The 12,788-nt window shown below is 37.9% G+C and overlaps 1 protein-coding gene across 1 annotated transcript in view; it reads left to right on the top strand.

The window, feature by feature from the left end:
• The window catches only part of DNAH14 (dynein axonemal heavy chain 14), a 261,709-nt gene that overhangs the window by 94,079 nt on the left and 154,842 nt on the right, over positions 1-12,788 (top strand). Inside the window, 2 exon segments of the mRNA XM_027775206.1 lie at positions 5,107-5,278; positions 6,667-6,756. Of these exon segments, the coding sequence (XP_027631007.1) occupies positions 5,107-5,278; positions 6,667-6,756 (262 nt within the window).

The following is a 12,788-nucleotide window of genomic DNA, read 5'->3' as shown; positions in this document are numbered from 1 at the left end:
TTTTTGAGAGTTTTTTGCTATAGGGTGTGTGCACTCGCCAGAAAGACAGAAACAGAGACAGAAAGCAAGAAGTCATCCCCAGGGTGGATGGCCACACCACAATCCCTTCTTCTCCGTTCACCTCTCAGGATCTTGGCCATGCACGCACACGCACCCGGTGGGAGTTTAAGCAACTAGGTCCAGGACTCAAACTGCAGTCGACTACATGGGAGTCCAGTGACAAAGCCATTACACCAACTGCTGGTCCCTTCATGAGCCTCCTTTGATTCCTGTTCCTGTTTCCAGTATCCTCAGTCTGCCTCCTGTTACTGAAAGCAGCTCTCTTCTCTTTCCCCGGTGCTGACCTAAGTGTGACAGCCCCGCCTCCTGATTCCTCCAAAGCACCACACAAAGCATCACATGAAATCAGCTTGATTATGTAGGGGTTAAGTAAAATTTTATCAATGTATAGCATAGAAAACAGCCTAAAAGTTCATCCTAGAATTCTGTTTTGTAGAAGTTCCCTGCCCCTCTTTCTGCCATCTTTCCTTGTCATCATAATAGTGCACATGAGTGTCTTGGCTGATGTTCTCAAAAGCATCAACAATGGTGGAAAGAGAGGCCAGGTTCTTATTAGGGTGTGCTCCAAAGTCATTGTCTAGTGCCTAACTGTGATGATGAAGCATGGCAGATTTGAAATCACAGATGACCACAGCTGGAAAATACTGCTACGAACCTCACAGGTAGGTTAAACAAATGTGGAATGATTACAAAGAAGGCCGCCACATAGGCTGCTTCATTCTAGTATCTGCCTCCATCTCCACATCACCTTCTCCTCTATGTGTCCCTGTATTTCTTTGCCTTTCTTATTAGGATACATGTGATTAATTGTGTTTAGATCTGGAGAATCTAGAATAAGCTTTCCTTATGAACTTTAATCACATTTCACATTTTTTTCCATAAAAGATAATACCTTTTTTTTCCATATTAGATAATACTCACAGACTTATGGAATAAATGAAGAAATATACCTTGAGAGACCACTTTTTTTTCCTATTTCTCTTAAAATAACTTTCTAAATCTTCTCTTTTGCTTAGTAAACAAATTAACCCTCAAACAGCTTAAGTCCTAGGACCCCTTTGGTAGGAAAGGTTTACTTGTCAACATCTAGAGAACTAACCTCTCTTCAAGTATACACTTGAAACATTTTATAATCTTTTTTTTTTTTTGGAGAGGTTTTTGCTATAGGACACGTGCGCTCACCAGAGAGACAGAGAGAGACAAAGAAACAGAAAGCAAGTTATCACCCCCCAGGGGGGATGACCACGTCGCAATCCCTTCTCCTCCATTCTCCTCAGGATCTTGGGCACGCACACACATGTACCCAGCGTGAATGTAAGCCACTGGGTCCAGGACTCGAACCGTGGTTGACTATATGGGATCCAGTGACATAGCCATTTCGCCAACTGCTGGTTCTCAAACATTGCTTTAATCTTATCACAGTTTTGTGCTACAAAGTAAGTCTCAACTAATTCCAACATAACTGTTGTCATGAAAACAATCAGCATGCTAAAACAAGGTTATATTAGCTATCCTTTCCTTGAATTTTAAGTAGATGCTGACATTGATCCTATGCTTTCATTATTTATTTTTACACTACAATGTATAATTTGGTAATTTTATATGCCATCCCCAAAAGTACTCTCTTATAGAATTGTAGTGTTTAGTGAAGTGTTACCATTCTATCTGATAACTGTGCTGTAATAAAATTATAATTTTTATATAAGTCATAACTATACTTAATACTTGTCCTTCTCCCCTGAACCAGACAACTAGTCTTCCCATATCCTTTAATTTTATTTTAATGTAAAACAAGATCTGTCTTAGAAAAAATATTAAAAGGTCAAGGTCCTTTCTTAGAACCCTAGCAGTGAGGGGCCCTTTTTCTCTATGGCGTGGCCCCCTACCTTTAAGGACTCTTGTTCTTTCTCTACAAAAACACATTCAGAAACAGAGACTCAGAGAAATATTCTCAAGGAAACATAAATGACTAACATCAACTCTAACCCAATGTAAATCTCATCATATTAGTGCAATGGTTCTAAGAGTGCCCTTTGAAGCCAGCCAGTGATGTGGTGGGTAAGGTAGGTGGATCCCACATGGCTGACTATGCAGTTTGAGTCCTAGACCTGGTGGCCTGAAAAACACATGAGGTGCAAGTGCATGCTTGCCCAAAATCCCAAATGAGGGGGAAATGGAGGAACTCTCTACTCAATGTGACCATTTCCACTGGGGGAGAGGTGCTTTGTCACTTTCTCTCTGTCTCTCTGTCTCTGTCTCTCTCTACTCTCTCTGGTAAGCACACATGCCTTCTGGCAAGAAATGAAAAAAAGAAAAAAATGGCTCTTGAGGTTAGAAACTTTATTGAATCCCAGCTCAGATACTTACCAGGTCTATGACACTGGATATATTAATAGTTTTGAGTATCAATTTCTTCTGACTTTTTTTTAAAGAGAAATTTTTGCTATAGAGCATGTGTACTTTCAGAGAGACAGAGACAGAAGGGCCACCCCACAGTTCTGTCTCCTCCATTCTCTTGGGATATTGGGCATGCACATACATGAGCCTGGCATGAATTTTAAGCCGCCGGGTCTGGGACTCAAACCACAGTTGGCTCTATGGGAGTCTAGCTATTTAATGATTACACCATCTGTTGGTCCCATCTATGATTTCTTATGTTGTTGGAAAGATTAATGAAATGACTTGTCGAAGAATTAACCAAAGTGCCTAGTAAAGAGTACTCAGTGGATATTAGCTATTATTAGCTATTTTTATTATAGATCAAAGACTTAAAATACTATTGCCAATCGAACCACGGTGGCACGGGCAGTAAGGCACCCTCTGCAGTGCTGGAGCCACATGGAAGACCAGGGTTCAGATTCCAGATCAACTCAAAACTTTCTGGTCCTTATGATCTTTGTTGGATGGAGAGCTGAGGCTGGTCTCATGGCTTAGCAAGACCCTGTTAAAAGAGCTTTCTCTTCCTCCTTCCCTTTCTCCCACTCCTTATTCTTCTCTATTTCTCATGGAAGAAATAAACAAACTTTTAAAATATTTATTTCTTTTTTTAAATAATTAATTTTATTTATTTATTATTATAATTATCATTATTTTAATTTGACCAGAGAGAGAGAGAAGGAAAAGGAATGTGTGAAAACAAACTGCCAGGTCTGGGACTCAAACCACAGTCAGCCATGTGGAAGTCATACTCCAATCACCATGCTACCTCCTGGCCCTTAAAAATATAAAAATAAAACAAACAAAAAACTATCACCATCCTGATAAAAAAAATTCAGACATCAGTAGACAAGTGGATGGGAGGGACACTTCTAGAGGGAAAACTTTTCTTCTTTCCCATCTCTAAAATAGTATACCACAGTTATTTATTTTCCTTTTATTATACACTTTAATTACAGTATATACTGAAATGTTGAATATATGAAATATTATTATTGTGGAGTAACAGATGTATTATATGATTGATAGCTTGGTTAAAATTAACAGAAAATTAAAACTGGTTTAAACAGTAGAGGAAATTGGGAACAGCAGATAGTATAGTGGCTATGTTGCTGGACTCCCACGTAGTCAGCTGTGTTTCTAGTCCCAGACCCAGTGGCCTAAAATTCATGCTGGGCACATGTGTGTGCATGCCCAAGATCCCAAGACGAGAATGGAAGGGCAGGGACTGCAGTGTGGCCATCCCCCTTGGGGGGTGATTTCTCATCGTCTGTCTCTACATCTCTTTGGCAAACACAAGTGTCCTATACCAAAAATCTCTCAAACAAACAAACAAAAAAGCAGTAAAGGAAATTTATTATTTTACCTAATCACAAAATTCAGAGGTTGGGAACCAGCAGTTAGCATAATGGCTATGTCGCTGGACTCCCAAGTAGTTGACCGAGGTTTGCGTCCCGGACCTGGTGGCTTAAAACTCATGCCGGGTGCGTGTGCGTGCGTGCCCAAGATCCCGAGAGGAGAATGGAGGAGAAGGGATTGAGGCATGGCCATCCCCCCTGGGGGGTGATTTCTCGCTTTCCTTTCTGTCTCTATGTTTCTCTCTGTCTGTCTGGCGAGCGCACGCGTCCTATAGCGAAAACCTCTCAAAAAAAAAAAAATTCAGAGGTTGGGCAGGATATGATTAACTTTGATTAGGGTGTTAGCTTAATTTCTTTGAGACAGTCTCAACACTGCAGTCCTACATTTACTAGACTGCATTCAAGATGGTGTCATTTTCATTGGAAAGATGAAGTCCGATAATAACTGGAGCCATCTGTGCCATGGAAGTGAAGTTCTGAATTTCACTCGGAATGGACAGGTTATTTATCTCTTCTTGAATCACGGTCCAAATGACTATGATACATTGATGGACTAGAGCTGAGGTTTTGTTTCTTTAATGAGTATTTGTTATTTCGTATACTTGCTTTCCCAAACTCTCTTGTAACTATTCCCTTGGTACACAATTCTGGCAAATCAACCAGAGCCACCTGAGAATCTAAACCTGAAGCTAGTGAAATAAAATAAAAGACATAGGCTATACACAAAGTGTGCTGAGAAGGATAACAGCAGTGGCAGTGTCTACAGCCAGTTAGCAGAAATAGCGGAGATAGGCCTCGTGCCAGCGTCGGTTATGTATGGGTCTGCTGACTGTGCCAGTCACCTCTTCACAGGACCAGTTCTTGGAATGTGTTTGGCCATTGTTCCAATTGTGCAGCCTACAGGACTAGTCCTTCTAGAGATTTTTAATAAATTGGTATGCTATTTTTCATTTTATAGTAGCCTAAATTCAATTCTGTTATTTGCAACTAAAAATGCTGATACAGTGATTATCTCTGAATCAACTACTGGAGAATGACATTACTGTCATTGTTCTAGAACACTCAGATCCTACCCCTGAAGCTAGAGATCTGATTAATCCCCCCGGCCCCCAAACTACATGGCTGCTATGCGGTAAAGGGGAGGAAGAAAGAACACCGGGATAGCAACCTCTAAAAACAGATATTAATGGTGTTTTCATGTCAACAAAGCAGACTTCCTATTCTTTATTATTGTTTTCTTCTATCGTTAAAGTGATACCAAAGACAATCTTTCCGAAGCAGATGAAACTCTGATCATCATTGAGGCTATAAGAGAAGCAAGTTTACCAAAATTTTCTCCTGAAGATGTCCCACTTTTTGAAAAGATTATAGAAGACATTTTCCCTGGACTGTCAGTTTCCAAAGTAAATCAGCTTGCCTTAGAGGTAAGGAACCTTTGAAAACCATTACAAATTATTTAAATGTAGAAGATCGATTAAAGTGAACTAGGTCTGGGTCAAAAAATATCACAGTTCTTCCTGAAATAGGCTATTCACATCACAAATTAGGGATAAAAATGTTTGGAGATACATATTTCCCCTTGTGGGGTAAAAGAGCTTTTGTGCTTAATGGAATAAGCATGATGGAAAAGGGAACAAATAGTATACTCTTAGGCAAGGAAGGCCATATCATATTCTGTTTCTCAATGTTCTCGTTTCCTAGATGAGTGGAATAGAGTACATTCTTCTTACTTTGAAAGGATGCTCTGAGAATCAATTAGATCAGAGTTATGAAAAAAAGATTTAAAAATGTAAATTTTTGTTATCATTAAAATTACATTTTATAATTGTAGAGCCTTTTATTTCTCTTATACATGCAGCCTCATAGTCATTGCCTTAGTCTAGGTAGTATCTCAGTGTCTCTGATTAATACCATAATATTGTATAGACTTCCACCATTCCTTGCATTTCACTGTGCTTCTATATTGCCCAAATTTGCTTTTCTAAAACATGTATTTGATCATATTAACAAAGACACTGTCGGATCAATAGTGCTGCAGTACAAAATAGCAATGAGTTATTTTGGCATATAATGCCTTTCAGAACCTGACTGGATCAGGTGGTCTTTCCAATGCTTCCTGTTTTGCTTTTTTTTCTCTTTCCTCCATCTCTTCTCCTCCTGGTACATGGTGATTTGAATTACAGAAAGGTATAAAATCTTCAGTATTTTATTTTAGTTTAGGATAATTAGAAACTCATACTCTGTTAACAGATAGTTTTAAATACCTCTCAAAGCATAACTTCTTTTTCTTTTTTTTTTTTTAGATGTTTTTTGCCTTAGGGTACATACACTTGCCAGAGAGAGAGAGACAGACAGACAGAGAAGATGAGAGGGAGACTGAGAAATCACCCCCACGGAGGGATGGCCATGCTGCAACCCCTTCTCTTCCATTCTCCTTCTGGGATTTTGGGCAATCACACACAAGCACCTGGCATGAATGTGAAGCCACCAGGTCTGGGTCTTGAACCATAGTCAGCCATGTGGGAGTCCAGCAATGTAACTGCTATGCCATCTGCTGATCCCCAAAGGATGGCTTCTTAGTCCAGGGGAGTCTTTACATTTGCTAATGGAGGTCTATTAATATAAAATTTGCGTGTGTATTATATTTTCTAGAGAGAATAATTATTCTCAGAAACAGGTTGATGAACTAAAAAATTAAGAATTACTGCCTTAAAATGTAGTAATTGGTACCTAGTTAAGAAATATTTGGAGGATTAAAATGCAAGGGCTCAATATGCAATGCATTTAAAGTTAATGTATTATTTTCTTTTAGAAAGTAATAACTATTTCAGTACAACAATTAGGCTTACAACTTTGGCCATCTCAGAAGGAGAAAGTTATACAGTTTCATAATCAACTTCAGGTAAGTGTAGAATGGAATGTTAGTAATTCTTCACTTAATTTTCAATGGTTAATACCAAGAGAAAAAAAATAATAATAAAGAGAGCTATTATACTATTCTTTGAAATTAAGTGGTTTATTAACCATTTTCCCAGATTTCATTATTTGACCCTTTCACCTTTAACTCTCAACAAACTCATTCTTTTCACCTCATCCTCATACACACTTAAAAAACCCTACAAACATGGTATAAAATATTCTGCATTCCATTGCTATATCACCTTTAGATTTTCTATTCTTCATGAATGAACCATTTGGAAAAATATCAGAATGTACATTTCCCTGATTGCAAAAGAATATAAGATTGTATATTATCTTTTTAGTTACTTGAGCTTTCTATGAATTGCTAGATTATATAATGTACTCATTTTTCAATTGGGTTATTCATCATCTTATTATTAGTAAATGTGTATATTTCTGCTATATATTTTTATATGTATTGCAAATTAATTCTCTAAGTATTGGCTTTTTAGAAATTTTCATGGTGTCCAATTGTGTAGAAGACATGCGTAATGCAATAATATCTATCAACCTTTTCCTTACAGTTTGTTTTTTTTTATCCTATTTTAGAAATCTTTTCTACCCTAACTTCATAAAGAATTTTCTATAATTTTTTTCTAAAAGTTTAAGATATTTATATTTTCCATTTTTTAACTGTCTGAAATTTATTTTTCTTTAAGGTATCAGGGAAGGATTTTTATTTCCCCAAATGGATAACCAATTTCTCAAGACTTTTTCTCACTGACTTGCTACTTTTGTCATATATTAAGATTTCATAAACTAATAGGATTGATTTCTTTCATGATGTGTCCCCTATATTTTATTCTTTTGGTCTATTCCTCTCTGTCTCTATGCCTGAAACTGTTTTAATTATCATAGTTTTAATATTACGTTTTTATATCTGGTAGTACCAATCTCCTATCTTTGTTATTTACAAATTTTTATTGACTATGTTTTAACTCTTTCTCTTTGACAGGATTTTGAGAATCATCTTGTTGACTTCTATTTTTAAAAATCTTATTTATATTTTAATGAGTTAGAACTGAATTACTAATTAGAGTGAGGGTTTTCATCTTATATCTTTTTCTTATGCCACATATTTTATAAGCTTTTACTCTGTAAGCTAACAAGTTAGCCTGCCATCATTGCATATTGGCAGAAGACATTAGACTTCTAGGTCAGAGACAAAGAACAGAGTCTTACTCATAGAAGTAGGAGTCACCATAAACATCATTTGTGTCAATTCCCCAAGGTTTAATTCCTATAGCCAACAGAGTCACACCTGCAGATATAGTAAGTTGTATTATAGGAAGAGAATCTTAGGCTTAGAGACCTCCCCAAATATTATGTAAGTAGTAGCAGCAAACATGCCCAGCCTTTGTCCTTGAAGGAGACATTAATTTTTTATTTTATTCTGGATAGCAAATAAATATGTCCTCTATCCTGATAGTAGACACTATCTCTGTCTTCCAACACTACTTGCTTTACAAATAGCTTTGAAAAGATAGTTCTGAACAAAGCTGTCAATAGCTCTGCTCAAAAGGCATGTAAAACTGTCAGAGACCCAATAAAGAACTGTCTCTCAACAACATCAACCCCTTGTTTATACACTGTCTTGACTTCTGCTGAGTTTCTTATGAGTACACCATTTATACTGACCACTCTGATTCATCTTACAGTGGCTTAGAACTAAAAACTAAAAATACATTCAATTTATCTAATATAGAATTTAATTAAGGTGTTTGTCAACAGGACTCTAAATAGCAGGATGAGGCCTGCCTAAAGTATTGATCTCAACCATACCCATCCAAGGTCCTATGTCCAAACAGCTAAACAAATCTCATAAACTATCAGAATCTACCTAAGAAAGCAAAGTGAATTTCTCTTTAAGTTTAGGTACTGACCATTCCTCTTAACTTCTGAGGCCTTAATCCAGGAATAGCAAAATGTATTGTCACTTGCACAGACTTTGCCTTGCCACATAAGAAAAAAGTTTTTAGTGCCTTTCTATCATACATAACAGTCCTAGTCAGTGAATTGAGGCTGATCTGAACATCTTCCAGGGTCAAGGTAATGTTTCTTTAAACACTGTATGTTTAAAACCCTTGGGGACCAGTAGTTGGCATAATAACTATGTTGCTGGACTCCCATGTAGTCGACCGTGGTTCGAGTCCCAGACCCGGTGACTTAAACTCACGTTGGGTGCATGTGCATGCGTGCCCAAGATCCCGAGAGGAGAATGGAGGAAAAGGGATTGCAGCATGGCCATCCCCCTGGGGGGCAATTTCTCACTTTCTGTCTCTCTGTCTCTCTCTTTCTGGCAAATGCACGTACCGTATAGCAAAAACCTCTAAACAAACAAACAAACAAACCCTTCTAGCCATCTCTAGGGTACAAATAAATTGTGTTTAGGAGTGAGGCAAGTTAATGCCTGGCTTCTACGTAAGAAATGCCATCTGTGAGCTAGTCAGTGGTACAGTGATAAAAACACAATGCACTGCAAGTTCGACCCACATGGGAAGGTTCTGGGTTCGTGTACAGAGATCTCCCTGAGTATGCTGGGCATACACATGCCCATGATCTGGGGCTGGCTTAAGCTGTGAAAGGATCACAGCATCAAAACCTTACAGAGGGTGCTGTCTCACTCACAGAAGAAATAAATTCATAAACTTAAAAAAAAAATCAGTCCTAAAGGTTCACAAGATACCTTCAGAACAAAAGTGTTTTTAAGAGTTCTGAAACTACCCTGAGACCTATATCAGTTCAAGGTAAGGTTGGTACACATCAACAGTGCCTCTGATTTGGTTCTATAATTGAGTCTAGTCCTTGTTTTTGGAGTGACTGCTTACAGACATTCCAGGCTGGTCTGTTTGCCATGCCTTCAAGCCATCAGAACTTGCCTGTTCATGGAATGACTGAGCAATGGAAATAAAAGTAGGGAAGACCTTTCAGATATCTAGAGGTGGTGACAAGTGTTTTACATGGGAGATGTAGGAGCGAAGCCCATACCTACTGTTTCTGACAGACTTCCTATTAAAGTTAAGGGAACTAATATTTAAATCATAAGTCCAAGTGGCAAGAGATGGCAGTCCCACACATCAGTTTAATTAAAGGTTCCATCAGTAGTTTGGGATAGCCATATCAGTGCATTTTCCTTTTTGAGGAAAACTAGAGGGACAGTAATACAAGACAAAATATATTCAATTATTTCCCTCTTCCCTTTACCTCCCAGAATTTGAGTTATCTCTTCTCCAGGGTATTTCCTGGATATTTGCTCTTCCTGCACTGACATAAAATTGGTATGTCCCAGGGACCAGCAGGTGGCACGGTGGTTAAGGTGCTGGACACTCCCATGTGGCTGACCATGGTTCAAGTCTCAGACCTGGTGGCTTGCTTTCTTGCTTTCTCTCTCTCTCTCTCTCTCTCTGTATCTCTCTCTGGTCAAATTAAAATAAATAAATGAATAAATAAATTAAATTTTAAAAAGAATTATTTTTTAAAAATCGGTATGTCCCACTTCAGTAGTTTTAACCATGGTTATTTTCCAAGTGTCCCCTACATATACCCAGCTCTTTCATCCTGAAAGGCTAGATGAAAGAGAGACAGGGATGGGGGGAGGGGAGGAACACCATACCCAGAAATAGAACTGAACCCCAAATTTTCATCTCATTTATATTAATTATCACCCAGGAAGCAGATGAAAAGAGATAATTTATTTGTAGGGACACCTATATTCAATGATTAACTCTTTTTTAAACAATTATTTATTTAATTTATTATTATTATTATTTAATTCAACCAGAGAGAGACACAGAGAGAGAAAGAGAGAGAGGGAAAATGGGAAGACAAGCCTCCAGGTCTGGGACTCGAACCGCAGTTGACCATGAGGGAGTCCAGCGCCTTAACCACCATACCACCTGCCTGCCTTCAATGACTAAACTCTTAATTAGGTGTGTGGAGAAAGAGAAAGTCAGAGAGATAGAATCATAAATCTCTTGAGTTAATTTTTGAAGAAGCTTTCCCGATGCTCAGTAATACCAGATTCCTGTGGATCATAGTGATTATGAAAAGTCCATCCAATACTTTGAACATCTGCTTGATGTTAAGCAACTTCTGTGATAAAAGATACACCATTGTCAGACTGATAGTGGTCCAGAAATCCAAATAGATGATACAAATTAGTTGCAAAGAGATAGTGGCACAGCCTGAGTCAGCTCGTTAGACTGAAATAGCAACCCCATAACCTGAAATAATGTTCATATGAGCAAGGCACCATCAATAGCCCTGAGAAAGAGAATAAAATGCCCAGTATAGACAATCTGCTAGAAGTCTGTGGAGTTCATGCCCTGTTTGAGATGGCTTCCCTCATGTAAAACAACTGCATCAACTTTTGGCAGGAGTCATAAGCCTGGCATGCAGTAATAGCTTCTACAGCAAAAACAGTTCTTTCTTTGAGCTGCTGTATTATCATTAACATACTGCAATATTCAATACAATGTCAAATCAATATAGCAATCATGGTCATCTGGGCAGGAAAGACTACTCAGTAGCTTGATTCTGGGCAATCTTATCAAAGAATGAACCCTCATCATGTATGACTCAGATAGTGTGGCTAGCAGTTGTCATTTGTTTCTGCAGTTCACAACTCCAAAAGGGGATATTGTTAACCCTCTAGTCGATAGTTTTCCAAGTGGCTAGGCAATTGGCAAAACCTAAGAAAAATAGTTCTACCCATCAAGCAGAATGAACAAATCTGTTTTTGGTTCCTTAAACCTGGCTCTGAGGCTAGACAGTGATAACAGTCCAATTTCAGCTAGACTAAACTGTCAGTAAACCCCACTGAGACATTCATGGGAATCTTTGTGAATCAAGGGTGCCATTAATCCAGCAACTTCATTTCAGGAGGTGAAATAGGGGATAAAGTTTACTCCAGAAGGATAGCTTGCACTTTTTCATGACCTTCTATGTCCAGACTGTTCCTAAATATACAATTTCCATCTGACAAGCAAAGTCTTTTGGATCCTTGCCAGTTGCAGAGTCTAGGACTGTCAGAAGAGAATCACAAGGCCTCCATGAGAGTATAATCATAGTAAAGTAAATGGAGATATTTTAGCATTTCCTATATTTGAATTTTAAAGTATTTATATGATACTTTATTTAAAAAATAATCATCTCTAGTGCTATTGCAAGAGCCTGGAAGAAACAATGAAATCTCAAACATCTTAGCTCACACAACTATAATAAAATACCATAGATCAGGTAACTCAAAGAACAGACATTTATTTCTCATGATTCTAGAATCTGGGAAGTCCAAGATCATGGTACTGGCATATTTGCTCTCTGGTGAGACCCTTTTACTGACTTGAAGACAGTCACTTTCTTGTTGTGTCCTCACATGGCAGAGAGAAAGCTAACACTGGTTATTCTTCCTCTTACTGGATTGTTGGAAAAGTCATGATGCAGTTTTGCATAGAAATACAGAAAAAATATGTCATGATGATTTCCAACATACAGAAATTAATCCTACAATAGGGAATCCACCCTAAGTCTCATAAACCCATTTACTTTCCAAAAGTTTCACCTCCAAACATTATCATATTAGGGAGTTAGGGCTTCAACATATGAATTGGGGAAATCAAAGACTGTAGTACATAACACCAATGAAAGGCAATTGTGTTTGGGATGGAGAAAAGATGTACTCAAAAAAAAAGTTTTGTAAGAGATAAGAGGATTTTAAAATGTAAATATTCTACATTGGATATCTGGTACATAGTGGTTTTATTAAGAGAAATAAAATAAGTGAATGTGAAAAGAAAGTATAGGTTTGAGTACATAGGGTTTGAGAATCAGATGACACATCCAGGTGGTAATGTTTAGCAGACCATTCAAAATTTTACTGATACTTGGGACCAGCAGTTAGCATAAATGGCTATATCACTGGACTCCCACATAGTTGACCACGGTTCGAGTCCCGGACCCAGTGGCTTAAACTCA

Source organism: Tupaia chinensis, unplaced genomic scaffold (genome assembly GCF_000334495.1).
Source record: "Tupaia chinensis unplaced genomic scaffold, TupChi_1.0 Scaffold000532_1, whole genome shotgun sequence".
NCBI classification, from domain to species: Eukaryota; Metazoa; Chordata; class Mammalia; order Scandentia; family Tupaiidae; genus Tupaia; species Tupaia belangeri.
The sequence above is the reverse complement of the archived record's forward strand: the minus strand, read 5'-3'. Positions and strand labels throughout refer to the sequence as shown.